At 42.4% G+C, this 14096-nt stretch overlaps 1 protein-coding gene across 6 annotated transcripts in view; it reads left to right on the top strand.

Moving 5' to 3' along the window:
• The window catches only part of DLGAP1 (DLG associated protein 1), a 312708-nt gene extending 301479 nt beyond the window's left edge, over positions 1–11229 (top strand). For all 6 annotated transcript variants that reach the window (XM_034996206.1, XM_034996205.1, XM_034996210.1 and 3 more), the window contains 3 exons: positions 3473–3564; positions 8042–8194; positions 11020–11229. In XM_034996206.1, coding sequence (XP_034852097.1) covers positions 3473–3564; positions 8042–8194; positions 11020–11229 — 455 coding nt within the window. The remainder of the gene's footprint in view (positions 1–3472; positions 3565–8041; positions 8195–11019) is intronic.
• Positions 11230–14096: the final 2867 nt, after the last annotated feature.

The raw sequence follows: 14096 nt of genomic DNA, 5'->3' as shown, positions 1-14096 counted from the left end.
ATGATTCCAGAAGATGCAATGAATGAGGGGAGATGGCTGGTACAAACCGTTGACTACATTTAAGTTGAACAATCTGGAAAAGGTACATGGACCAGAGTGTGAAGGAAACCAACTAAATGTAATCCCAGGAGCACATCCTCTTCATTAGCTTTTTTCTTCCTCATGGCCTACATAACAAATATGAAATTTACCTTCAGGAAAGGGAGTGATCTCACACACCAAGTGTATGTCTAATGGAAAAAGAGAACAAATTCCATTAGAGCTTTCTTCTTTCTTTCTTTTTTTTTTTAAGATTTTATTTATTTATTTGAGAGAGAGAGTGAGAGAGAGCACAAGTGGGGTGGAGAAGGAGAGGGAGAAGCAGACTCCTAGCTGAGCAGGGAGCCCAACGTGGGGCTGGAGCCCAACGTGGGGCTCGATCCCATGACCCTGAGATCGTAACCTGAGCCGAAGGCAGACGCTTAACCAACTAAGCCAACCAGGCGCCCACATTAGAGCTTTTTTCTTAAAAATTAAAGTGAGTTTTTAGGGGGCGACTCTTGATCTCACAACCCTGAGACCATGACTCAAGTCCTGCATCGGGCTCCGCACTCAGTGGGGAGTCAGCTTGAGAATCTCTCCCTCCCTCTTCCTCTGCCCCTCCCCACCACACACACACACACAATCACACACACTCTTTCTCAAATAAATAAATAAATCTTTTTAAAAAAACTAAAATGAGCTTTTAGTTCTCTAGAAAAAAAAGTGTGGAAGGCAAAGAAGTCGGAATTATTGTTTGCTTGCCCCAAGCCCTCCTGTTGCATGGTTTCACTGAAGGCCCACATCAGCATCTCCCTTCCCTGAGCCCAGGCAAGATAATCACTCAGACACTGGAAATGCACACAACCCCAGAGCCAGCAGGGAATTTCCACTCAAGGAACATGATGGCAAAAACCTGGAAAACAGAAGGGCCACAACTCCACCCCAGTTACTTTTGCTCCAAATCTATAGCTCTCACCAGACCATGCTGAATGAAGACAGATATCCCTTGTTTTACTTTCAAGAAGACACCCATCCAAGTTAACCCCTACCTTCCTGGTTGGGTGTTGCCTGAAAGATTGCTTGGAGCAGTGATTTCTTCTCATTTGAGAATCACTGTCTTACTCAGCTACTCTTATTTTGGTAGTCTATCATATAGCTCGGGTATTTGGGTGCAACTGAGAACCATTAGCTCAAAGTTCTGAGGAATATCAGAATAGCTTGAGTTTCTGTGACAGTTTCCAGAAGTTATGCAAATTTCCCAGCCGGCAAACTGGAGACCCCTCACTACTAGGTCTAAGCTCCCAGGATTCAGAGATTTGCTGGTGTCACCATCCGACCCATCAGCAACATAATTCAGAGATGTTTCCAGGGACCTGAGAGTTTGCCTAAAGCCACATGGTCACTTAGGAAATGCCTCCTCAGAACTGTCTCCGATCTGGGACAGGTTATTTAAAGCATATACCTGTCCCAGGCAACCAACGATGTGTGGTTTTTGGTTTTTTCCTCTTCTCTTCCGGGCAGAGCAAGCGTGGGGCTCACAGGTGGGATGCCCAGGGAGGCAGAATAGTGTCTTGTCCCTAGGTAATAACAAACATTTATTGGTCGTTTGCTATATATCAGACACTGTCCTAAGCATTTCTGTCCTATGCATTACTGCTTTCAACCTTCACAACAACCCTACAAATAGGTACCGTTAGCCCCCCTTTACAGATGAGAGAACAGAGATTAAGTGACCTGTCCAGGGCAGGGGCTGGGAAGTGTGGGAGCCAGAACCCTCAGCTGGCTCAGGGCCTGAACCCTTAGCTACGATAATGCCCTGTGTCTCCACATGCTCTTTCCTTTCTGCTTCAGGGGTGTGAGAAAGAGAGAAGGGCCTCACACCACAGATCCATCGGTGATGATGGTTAAAAGTTACCCATCCCAAAAGATGTTAAAAGCAGCCTGGAACAAAGTAAACACTTAGGCCTGAGGACTTGCTGTGCTATGGCCGTCAGGGGAACCCCCAGCTATCCCTGAGAAGGCAATTTCTGCACGGGGGCTGTTTGCTGTGACGGGTGACAGAGAGTGCATGAACGCCCTGACTTCCATGTGGGGGATGCCGAAATATTTGAGTCATGCCCAGGTATAATGTGTATCATAAACCGTTATCTAGCCTGGCAGTATTTTGTGGTTTTGGGGTTTGTTTGTTTGTTGTTGTTGTTGTTGTTGTTGTTGTTGTTGTTGTTTGAGCCTGGCAGTTTTAAACAGAGAAGAAAATTACTAGAAAACCCTGCACTAGCATGAAGTTTCCTTTTCTTTTGTTTCCCTCTCACACTTTGTGGGGACTGAAGTCGAGAAAGGGAGACCTCATTCCACCCTGGGTCTCGGGCTCTGTCAATTCACAACCAAACAACAAGGGCACAAACACCTCTTCGATCCTTTAAGACACACCCCCGCGCAGATGTCCACGCGGGGCAAGTGCCCTGCTGAGGAGTCTCCCTGTCTGGTTTTCAGTGCGGGGCCGGGAAGGGGCGAGCAGGGCGCCTTCTCCCCTTCCTTCCCGACAGGGAGGGCGTGTTGAGAACGGCCTGGTGGCAGCGCTCCAGCCGCACAGCTGTGCCCCGGTCCCCACCGGGTGGAGGGAGGGCCTTGGGACAATGCAGACCTCGGGACAGCTCTGTGCAGCGCGGTGCTGCCCTTCTTAGTACGCCCGTCAGTTGAAAGGTTCTTGCCTTAGTCTGCGCGGAAGACAAGAAGTAGCTTGCAAAGGAGATTTTCAGCACAGTGCATAGGGAATTAAACCTGTATTAACAATAAAATTGGTCTGTGGAGTGGAAAAGCTGAACGGTGCTGGCGTTCCCTAGGCAACAGGCTGAAAATGTTCATTCCTTAGAAAATCTTTCAACTGGCCATGGCACTTTCCTGACAGTCCCGGTGGCTGGGCTCTGGAAAAGTCCTGAAGGCTATGGATAGGATATGGTGAGTGCCAAGAGATCCCCAACCCCCCAGGTCAGGATTGCTTTTCTTGTGTTTGGATTTGGATTAGAAAAGCGAGCTAGCAGACTGTGATGGCTGACACAAATAAATCCATAACTATACCGATAAACTCTTGAAATTCATCCTTGCCGTAAAAGGGAGAAAAAAAAAAAAACAACCCTATTTGCCTCTTCTCTTATAACCTCCAGCGCTATGATGGAAAACTCCGTTATTCCTAAGAAATATGCGGGATAAGCATGGGTTTTTTTTTTTTCCAAGTCGATTTTATACTTTATCCTAGGAGCCTCTGTTCCATAGACTGGCAGAGTAACAACGGCAACTGGGCAGTGTGTGTGTGTGTGTGTGTGTGTGTTCACGTGCTGTATGTGTGCTGTTTTCCCTAATTATTGCAGCATAACTTCCTCTTTGCTTTACCAGACTAAATCTCAACCATGAGACATAATGTGTAAACTTCTTGTATGTTTGCTTTTTTCAGTTCTAGGGAAAATCCGAACCGCAGTGGGCAGTGCCCAACTTCTCATGGCCCAGAAATTCTACCAGTTCAGAGAACTGTGTGAAGAAAACCTGGTAGGTAACATTCCCCATCACTACCAATTCCTAGTCAGGAGGAGAATGTGTTGTCAAGACTGGCGCCACTAAAGTAAAACTGATTTTGAACCAAATGAAGGCCCATTGGACCCTCTCACCTGGAATAGAGTTTTCTGATGAATCTTATTTCCTGCTTTTCTTAAAATTAGAAATATTTATTTTATACTTAAATAATCTTAGGGAAAAAATCCAATCAAGTTGAAACTCCATTTCCTGTTTTGTTTTGGTTTTTTTGTAACGGAAATTTTTGCATTTTCCTGGCTTTCCCATGGCAGCCCTGATTTCATTATTCTTACCAAAATATGGAACAGCCTGATATTTCAAAAATAATACTACAGAGAACTATTCCGGATAATGATTTTCCTTCTGAAATAGCCCTCGGTGCTTATTTCATCATCAGGTCTCTCAGTTTTCATTCAAGGCCAGAGGTGGATGGCAGGCCAAAGTGTAGATTTGATCTCCTAGAGACATATGAATCATTCATCCTTCTTGGACATACCAAAACCAAATAAAGCAAAATGAAGAGACAACACCATTAGCATCAACAACATTTTTTAACTTGGCTGCAAAATACAAGGGCAAGAGCTTCCTCACATACACATGCCTTTTTAAAAATACTGCTCACTATGTCTGCAAGTGTTGTTCCACAAGAATAGCTTTTCTTGGTCAATTGTTGGTCAAGCTTGCTCTAAAATAAAGAACATGAAAAGCAACATGTTTTTCTTGTGGAAAGTAAAAACGTGATTATTTGCAATCTAATTGACTATGATTTTAGAGTTTTAACCACATCTTCTTGTTAACAAGGACAAATATAGGCCGAATGGGATTTATCAAGAGAGGGCTCTATCAAGAGAAAATTGAAAGCATGCAGAAATTGGTGCTCTCCATCCTTCTTCATCGGTCTTCTCTTTCTGAAGCCTCCCTTTGGGGGATCCTTTCCCTCCTCCTCACACCCACCGCCCACATCTGTAGTTTGTTTTCCCTTCCCTCCACAAAAAATTACCTGGTCCTTCTTCCACCTTTTCAGAAATTCCATTCTGGATTATGAGATAATATAGATTAGTAAATGCATTGATAAGTGAATTCAACAAATATTTTATTGAGCTTCACTATGTGCCACGATCAGAATTCTTGCTAATTTGTAAACTTGCTAATGTGTCACAGATCTTAATTAACATGATTCTTGGCTCCTTAAATGTACAAAAGTTCCAATAAAGCTATATTTCTCAATCTGGCTAAAGGATACAGGGAAGCCAATATGTACACACAGTAGGGCAAACACAGCACACTTTTTAACAGAATTATAGAATAAGGGGGTATATTATGAAGTAGAACGCAAATTTTGCAGATTTTGAAGATGAAATCACAGACAAGACGTTTTTGAGAACTTTGCAGATTTCTAGGAAAGTTTAACTTTGTCACAGCCAGCTTTTGACGTTTCCCAGCCCCTGGTGGGCTCACGTGCCTTAGCCAGTAGAGGACCTTAGTTGCAAATGCAGGCGAGACGTTACAGGCAGGAAGCAGAACCGCACTTCCAGCAGAGAGCCACTGAAGGCTGCCTCAAGTCCCGCCCCAGAAGGGAAGACGGATAGCGCGCCCTGTGCCGGACGCCATGCTGAGGGCTTTTAGTTATATGATCTGGTTAAATCCTCAGAGCGACCCTATGGAGCAGATAGCGACATTATTTTGATGACAGTTTTACAGCTGAGGAAGATGAAGATGGAAAAGCTAAATAACTTGGCCAGGAATAAAAAATAATAAATTAATAAATTAATAAATAAATAATTTGGCCAGGGTCACAGGGTAAGAGGCAGAGCCAAGATGCAAATCCCAGTCCGTTTGCCCTCTGTCCCTGTTTGATCTCCCCCCAACCCCCAAGATGCTCAAGATATGAGTTCTATTCCTCACCCTTCTAGAGGGACATGGAGCTGATCAGTCAGCTCCACCTCCTCTGCAGCAAGAAGCATGGTGGCATTACTTCATGCAGCTAAGATTGGCCACGAACGGACCCAGCTCTCCTTCCTTGAGTTCTTACTCTGAGGAGGAGAACACTTGAAAACACTTGCATATTATCGCAGACTAGACTCTCAGGCATAGAATAAATGGATGAGAATTACTTTTTCCCAACAAAACTAAACTAAGGAACCCAGCCCCTCTCATCCTTCCACACCCTCCACCACCTCTGACCTTCATCAGGCCAAGGCAAGAGCTGCAACTCCTTGTGCGTGGAATGTCACATGACCCACATATTCTCTTTCTCTCTGTTTCCCCATCTGTCCCCTTGACGATTCAGGGGCAGAGAGATTCTTGGTGAGGAGGGAACAAATTGCCCATCGTACAGAATTAAACAAACTCTTCAGGCCTACCCAACTATCATTTCATGCATTGCTGCACTGAAACATTTTTGCCAGTAGGGCTTGTAACCTAAAACACTTTAGTAAACTCCAAAATATGAACAATTTAGTTCTTAGTTACTGGTGAGATAAAGAAGACATAAAACTCCATTTGTGATATGCTTTGTTAAAGCTATTGTCTATCCTGAACCTAGATGTTGAGTTAATTTACTAAATGAAAAAACTCCAGGGAAATTCTTTTTTTTTTTTTTTTTAAGATTTTTATATATTTATTTGACAGAGAGAGACACAGCGAGAGAAGGAACACAAGCAGGGGGAGTGGGAGAGGGAGAAGCAGGCTTCCCGCTGAGCAGGGAGCCCGACCTGGGGCTCGATCCCAGGAACATGGGATCATGACCTGAGCCGAAGGCAGACGCCTAACGACTGAGCCACCCAGGCGCCCCCCAGGGAAATTCTTTAGTTTAATTCACATGTCAGTAGACTAGAGTTTAAACCAAATACTTACAAACTTCAGAAATTACATCTTCCAATGAATTCCAGAACTATGAGTATAGTTTGAGAAGTGTAAGTTTATAAATACGTTTTTACTTGTATTCATTTTGAAACCAGACCAATAATGTTAGTCCATCGATGGCTAAAAAGTTCTTTCCGACCTATTAACTTTGATGAGCACTGACCTTGCACTTTCTGAAAGTTGGTTTTTAATGGCCTGAGGTTTCATAGTATATCAGATTGGCTTGTATACCCACAGGTAACCAAAACTCACCCAGATGGAAGCCTCTGACATCTGGATGCTCCCACCTACCTAACCATGAATGCCTTTAGCTACCATTGGTGGTAGTGATTAACAATGAGCATGACCCCTTCAATCTCTTAGTTCGTTATGTTTTGTCTGTTTTACATCATATAAATTAGTGGCTCATACTTTGTAGTACCTCTCAGGGGTATATGGATGGGGCAAAAAAAAAAAAAAAGAGTCAATCCTTAGACACTGAAGAATGTTTAATATTATCTAGAAAATGGGTCATTACAGACATCTATGTATGTTTGTAGGTAGGTGTTCTCACATTTGCTATTGTATGTTATGGTTGATTTAAAACAAATTCATTTCCAAATGATTTTGTCAAAGTACTTGTGTGATAAAATGACTTCCTGCATTAGCAATATCGTAATGGTTAAACACATAGTACTTTAAAAATCCAATTATTTTATTACTCATAATTTGTTGACCCTATTGTTTCACTCAACATGATTGTTAAAACAAATCTTATTTTAGATTCCTTATCTGTTCTCTGAATAAGTTGAATGGCATGGAGTTGGATTCCAACTCTGATAATAACATATTGTATTTTTTCCCGAGACAGTATCTTCATTTAAATATGTTTTAAATGTATCTTGTCATAGTTTTTTGGAAAAGTTTGGACTCTCTCCCCATACCACATTGATAGATGTTGTATTACAAAAGAAGAGTTTTACATCCTTGACACTTGAGAATCACTGACTCAGGTGGATGAGTGTATAAAATTACCATTTGAAATGGAAACTTTAAAAAAGCGTCAAACTCATAGAAAGAGAGTAGAAAAGTGGTTGCCAGGGGTTTGGAGGTGGGGAAAAGGGAGAGATTGGTAAAAAGGTACGGATTTTCGGTTATAAGATGAATAAGGTCTGAGGATTTAATGTGCAACATGATGACTATAGCTGATAACACTGTATTGTATAACTGAAATTTGATAAGAGTAGAACTTTAAATGCTCTCTCACACACACACAAAAAGATAAATATGTGATATGATGGATGTGCTTATTAATTCTATGGGATGAGTCCTTACACAATGTGTGCATATATCCAATCATCACATCACATCATACACTTTAAATATCTTACTGTTATTTGTCAATTATTCCTTAATAAATCCTTGTAGATAGATGGTAGATAAATAGATAAGATTACCATTTGTAGCCTCACTTTTATCTCCTATTTGAAAGCCGAAAGGAATTCATCCCCCTTATGTTATTTGAAATATTTGAAAATACCCCTTTGGTCCTGTGCTTGTTGTCCCAGACTGCCTCTAAAGCATGAATGTTTTTCTTTCTCTTGTACAGAATCCCAATGCTCATCCAAGGCCCACCTCCCAGGATTTGGCGGGGTTCTGGGACATGCTGCAGTTGTCCATAGAAAATATTAGTATGAAATTTGATGAACTTCATCAGTTAAAGGCCAATAATTGGAAACAGATGGATCCTCTTGACAAGAAGGTAGAACAATGTAGATTTTGTATGGTTCATTTAAAAACCTGCACAAACACTGGACAGTCTAAATAGGCTTCTGCATTCAGTCTTGCTGTTTACAATGTGAAATGGAGCTGATATCATATTAATCTCATTGTAATGACAATGTTTACATAGTAATCATTTGGGATATTATCTGTAATATGTTTCAGGCATATTTTTAAAGAAAAACCTGTCTTTGTGAATTGGAAAATGGGAATGTGGCGTTTTTGTTAATTAAACTTTAAGTTAAACCATTTTAGTCACTGGAAGGAACTGCCTCCATTTTGCTTTTTAAACTAAAATAAATGACATCTTCAGTGCATGATTACATAGAGCAAGAGTTCAACTTCCTTACACCCCTAGGATGTGTTTCGGAGAAAAATAGGAAGCACTGAAAACTAACTGACTTTGATAATCATTTCATAAATATAGTAATAAAGAAACCACTGTTGTTCAAGTTTAAAAATATACACCATAACGTTTCACAGTAATCATAAATGTTGGGATTTTTTTTTTTTTAAGAGTTTTACTTTGGGTTGATTTGCCTTGGGGACTATTGCTCACTGGGTTCCTCATTCAACAGTCTAGAAATAAAGACTCAACTTCTCTTACTTTAATGAATAAACTGCAATTTTCACATTTGATTATTGTGGCTCTACCAGGCTCACACAGGTATCCAATATCCACCTCCCTAGGCTGGCCTGTTATGCTTGACTTTTTAACCCTTTGCTTTCCTATGGCCTGAGGTCAAACAGTTCCGAGAGATTCCACTTCTAAAAATTAGGCTTGGCTTTTCCCATGAAGCACTGGTAGCCCTGCCCTTTTCAGATCTCCTTACCTATCAGAGAGCTAACAGTAATCCAGTCCATTCTGCTGCTCTCCATCATAGTATCCAGGTTCATAGGGTCAGTAGACTTCCAGGAGAACTCCAGTGCCCAGGGCCATGCATAACTGACAGGAGGGTTATTGTCATTGTCCCTCCTCTCCAATGCTGACACCATCAACCTGGGGGTTTTTAGTGTTAAGCATTAAAGTTCCATTGATATATGTGTGGCCTCTCAAGTGGGAAGCCAGACATTCGCATTCCATCTAGTTTTCTTTAATCTGTGTTTAAAACTGTCTACTAAATAAGCTTTTAAATTGTTCTTATTTTAAGAAAACACTACAGATGTACATATATACTTGTAATTTAGTTTCTAGAGCTGATCCATCTAATTTCTCATTCACTGATTTTTTTCCAATATTACTGTTTTTTTTTTAAAGTACAAGTAAAGGAAGATATGACTAAAAAGTTTCCAATATTCTTACTTTTCAAAATATCACAAGTTACCCAAAAATGAAGATTTAAAGTGTCCAAAAATTGTGATGCTAAGAATTGACATATGTACCCTATTGACGTTTACACAGTGAGTCATTAGTGAACTGGATTTCTAAGTTTTTATACACTTTGCCTATGACCAGAGCTTTTCATCACCCCACGAATTTGCAGGGAAGACACGAACAAGCACAGTCAGAGTTGGCCAAATATCGTTTGCACTCTGTACTTCCCTTTTCTGTCCACCCAGACTCCACTTTAAACAGCCACCCAGACTCCACTTTTAACTCCAATGTAATAAATTTATCCAGGCACTTCACCCAGGCAAGTGAGGAGGATTTGTGGCAATGTGTGTAAGTGTTAGGACACAAAGAGTGCCCCCTGGAGACTCATAGAAACCCTATTTTAAGATAACCTTCACAGTTGTCATGAGAACTGAAGTATTTCACTAAAAATGAAAACAACAGATTCACGCAGACCTTTTTGGAGCCCGAAAGCTCACCAACCTTAAAAATTCCTTTGTGGTTTAGATTTGCTTCTTTCCCACTGCATTTTTTTTTCCTGCGACCCAAGTGTTGAATGGCTTTTGTTTTGCAGTGGCATTTAAAAATATCCAACCAGTTCATAGTTTGCTGATGCTGAGAGGGAACTTCTTTCAGTCCTGTGTTAAATTTTCAGGGCACAGTGTCTGTCCCTGTGATTGGAATTGCCTTCTGGGCCACCACAGCCATCCTGAGGCCCCTAAGGAGCGACATCCCAGCGGGATGTCTTAGAAGCTATCTTGGAACTGATTCCAGCCCTCCCGCCCCCCCTCCCCACCCCCCACCCTCCAAAAAGGAACTATCAGTGTCCTCTCTCCAGGGTGACCCCGGAAAGTATATCTCTGTGTGTTTGTGTGTGATGTGCAAACGGGTATTATAACTCACTTTGGCATCAACGAAGCTAAAGAACACAATCTCACCGTCTCTTCTTCCTCATTTGGCCATCCAGGTTTGGGTGGGCCCCGGGAGAGGGCGGGGATGTTTTTAAACTCGGAGCCGAGCTTGCGCCCGCTGCCTCGCCTCCTTAGAGGGGACGCAGAGTTCCCGGAGGCTGCTGCTGCCGCTGCCGCCCTAACCCATCCCTGGCACCCGGAAGAGTCTGGAGCCTCCAGAGGGAACCACACTAAATGTGCTGGGAGCCGCAGCCTTTCAGCAGGGGGCATTTTAAATACCCACATCCTTCTCTTGGAGAGACTAGTTCTGCAATTCAGCCTTACCCTTGGCCTTGAGCTTACCGGTATTCTTTTCTTTCTTTTTTTTTCCCCCCCGCAACTTTTGAATACCGAAGCCAGAATGATAAATATATATATATAACAGTGTGCAGATCAGAACTAACCACCCTTAGGGTAAAAAATTTAAAAAAGTGTGCGTGTTCTAACTACTGACCTATCCCAGTTTCCCCCAAGCTTGTCCTGAGAAGCTGTGTAATGTCCTGAACCTTCTGCTTTGATCAGGAGAGAAGGGCCCCTCCTCCAGTGCCAAAGAAGCCGGCGAAGGGCCCCGCGCCGCTGATCCGGGAGCGCTCGCTGGAGAGCTCGCAGCGCCAGGAGGCCCGCAAGCGCCTGATGGCCGCCAAGCGCGCCGCGTCCGTCCGCCAGAACTCGGCCACCGAGAGCGCCGAGAGCATCGAGATCTACATCCCCGAGGCGCAGACGCGGCTCTGAGCGCCGGGCGCCGCCGCGCGCCCCGCCGCGCCGCCTCCGCGCTCGGCCCTCCCTCTGCCCCCCGCCCGCCCTCCGAGCCCGTCCGTTCCGGAGCTCAGTGACTCCCACTGTCGCGGTGTAGTTGTCGGTCTTGCAGGAGCCGTCCCCCAGTAGCCCCCGCCGCCCGGACCGGGTTGCCCGTCTTCTTTTCTCCACCGAGCTTCGCCACCCGTGCTGACGCGTCACCCTGCCTCATCCGGAGAGCCGGCCCTTTCTTTTCTTGGCAGAACCAAACCCACCTGCGTAGAAATGGCCCCTTTAGGTCGCCCACCAGCCTCAGTTCTCCCAAGCTAGTCTGTCCCTAGAGTTCAGCAATATAAAATCATAGGGTATTTCAGAAATCCAGTATCACAGGGTGATTCTTTGGGACTTAACCGTCTTCCACGTGAAAGAAACTAGGGCTCCGATTCCCTTTATTTCCCCTAAACGGTTATTATTTCGTAAAGCAGATGGAGCACTTTATTTCCAACCTCAGAAATCACGCCATCTCACCGGAATCGATGAGTGACAATCCAAGAGGGGACCAAGTTGGGCCGGGGGTGGGGGACCTGAATGAGTAGTGGGGAAGGGAGAAGCGAAATCAGCAGGTGCTTGGGGTACCTGCTTCACTCACAGCTGCACAAACTGCCTCACTGTTATTCCATCAATCACTGCTTCAGACGTTTCAATCAGCAGAAGATTGTAAATTCGATCTTTCAGGGAAATTATTCTGAAAGGCAATAAAATGAAGAAAGGCAAGGAAGCACTGATAGTTTCAGATATACTATCTAAGGGGGATTTTCTTTTTGTCCTATTATTAAGAAAATTTAGACCTGAAATGTTTTATCAACTTTTATTGTACTATGTGTATTATATTGTTATTGTGGTGGGGGTCTTTAAAGGGGAAAGTGTTGGTCCTCTTAATTTGTTAGTGTCCATCCTGGGGGGCCTACATAATTACACATGTATAAGTACACATCTGCTTAAGAAGTCCTGTAAATGGCAGCTAGGATGTTTTCAGAGAGAAGTTTGGATTTTCCCATCATCCCTTTGAATGCTATACATCCATCTGTTGTAACCCAGTAGTTCGTAATGCCAGACATATTTTCTCCTTTGGTCTTCTCTCACTACTGTCCAGAGCCCTATCACACCCCAGCATAAAGATTGTGTCCTATGTCAAACCGATAAAATCAATTTCCTACCCAAGTAGATACGCAGCCTCATTCCAAAGAGCTGCCCCTCATCTTGAGGTCCCAGGTAGTGAGAGAAGAAATTTGGCCTGAAATGTTCAGCAACCACCAGGAAGGGGGGAAAAGTCATGACCCACAAGCACGGAAAGAAACCCAGGCTTTTGGCGGAGAATGTGCATTGACGCTTTTAGTCATGACGGATGGGCAGTGTGCACTTTGCATCTAGCTGAAGTTATCTTTAAATGCCCTTACTCGTAGCAGTTTAAACATTTAGGATGTGGTGATCTTAAAGTATCACTAGCATTTTATGCCCAGCTCCCACCCCAAAGCATTATAAATTATCATTGAAAACTGACAGAATAAAAACACACATCTAATAAGCTTGCACCAGAGCTCTTTTAAAAAATACACTCTCGTAGCCAGGTGCTAATTTAATTTTATTTATGAAATTAAGAGAGGTGATGGGTTCTGGCAACAACTATTTTCATGGACATATTCTAAAACCACTAGGGAATTCGCTACCTCTCAGAGCCATTGATGCTTTGAGCTATCTTTATAAACAGGGCACAAATGTTTACTGCTGTGGTTTACAAGAAAAGGGCTACTAACTTATTTAAAAACCAACCAACCAACTTTTAAGTAGAGTGAACAAAGCACCTCGAGTGCTTTGCACAATTGGAGCTTACAGAGATTTTGAACTTCAAGTGTCCACTTGTGTTAAAAAGAATCTACCTTTTCTTTGCTTTGTAGCAGCAATGGAAGGTCACACAAAGTTTGCCTCAAGTAAGGCCAACTGCCGCCTTGGGTAGCCTCTAATCACATTCAATCCCGAAAATGACTTGGCACTCATAGATTAACGCGAAGAAAGCGACATCCGCTGGAAGACCCATGTTCCCAACTACAGCTCCATGCCCTGAAGTAAAGATGAGATTGGGATTAAGAAATAGATTTCTAATACGATTCAAGATCATCCTACACTATTTTCTTTGGAAACTGGTTTAGCCCAGGATATTTTAAAGAGAGACAAGAGAAGGCCTATTTATCTTGTCTATGTGAATGGTATTTGTATATTCATAAGCTATTTTTGGTAAGAATTTTAAATCTTTTAGCTGAATGCCTACAGGCATCATGACCTTTGCCTTCCTTAAAAACACAAATTGTACAAACACTTTATAAAAAGCTAATTATTGATCTTAAAACATGACCCCACATAAAGCTGCTTGTTAACCACTTGCCCCCTTAAGCTGACATCCATGAGCATAACCTTTGTTACATTGTTCTTTTTGATGTATTTGTAGAAATGTTTTTTAGTTCATAATGGAAAATGTATGTACCCTGAAAAATTACTTATTTTGTTTAACTTTGGTATAAAGCTGTTTGGGCATTTTCTTGGGGAGGGGGAGATTACAAAAGAAGTTTGTCTCCCGCATCAAAAAACGTTCAAAGAAATTAAGTATTTATTATATTTTTTGCAGATGTTTCCATACAATTCACATAACCTTTTTGTAAAGAGAGATGAAGAAATGGATTAAAGATTTTTAATATTTGAAATGGTAAATAGAACTAATTTATTTGTAATATATTTCTGTTATTTATAGATGTTTCCTTAATGTTTTACTGTGCATTACCACTTTAATTTAAGCCTTATCCTTGTGAATT

This window comes from Mirounga leonina, unplaced genomic scaffold (assembly GCF_011800145.1).
Source record: "Mirounga leonina isolate KUSES-001 unplaced genomic scaffold, KU_Mleo_1.0 Mir_93, whole genome shotgun sequence".
In the NCBI taxonomy this organism is placed as follows: domain Eukaryota; kingdom Metazoa; phylum Chordata; class Mammalia; order Carnivora; family Phocidae; genus Mirounga; species Mirounga leonina.
Note: the sequence above shows the minus strand (reverse complement) of the source record. Positions and strands in the feature narration are given on the sequence as shown.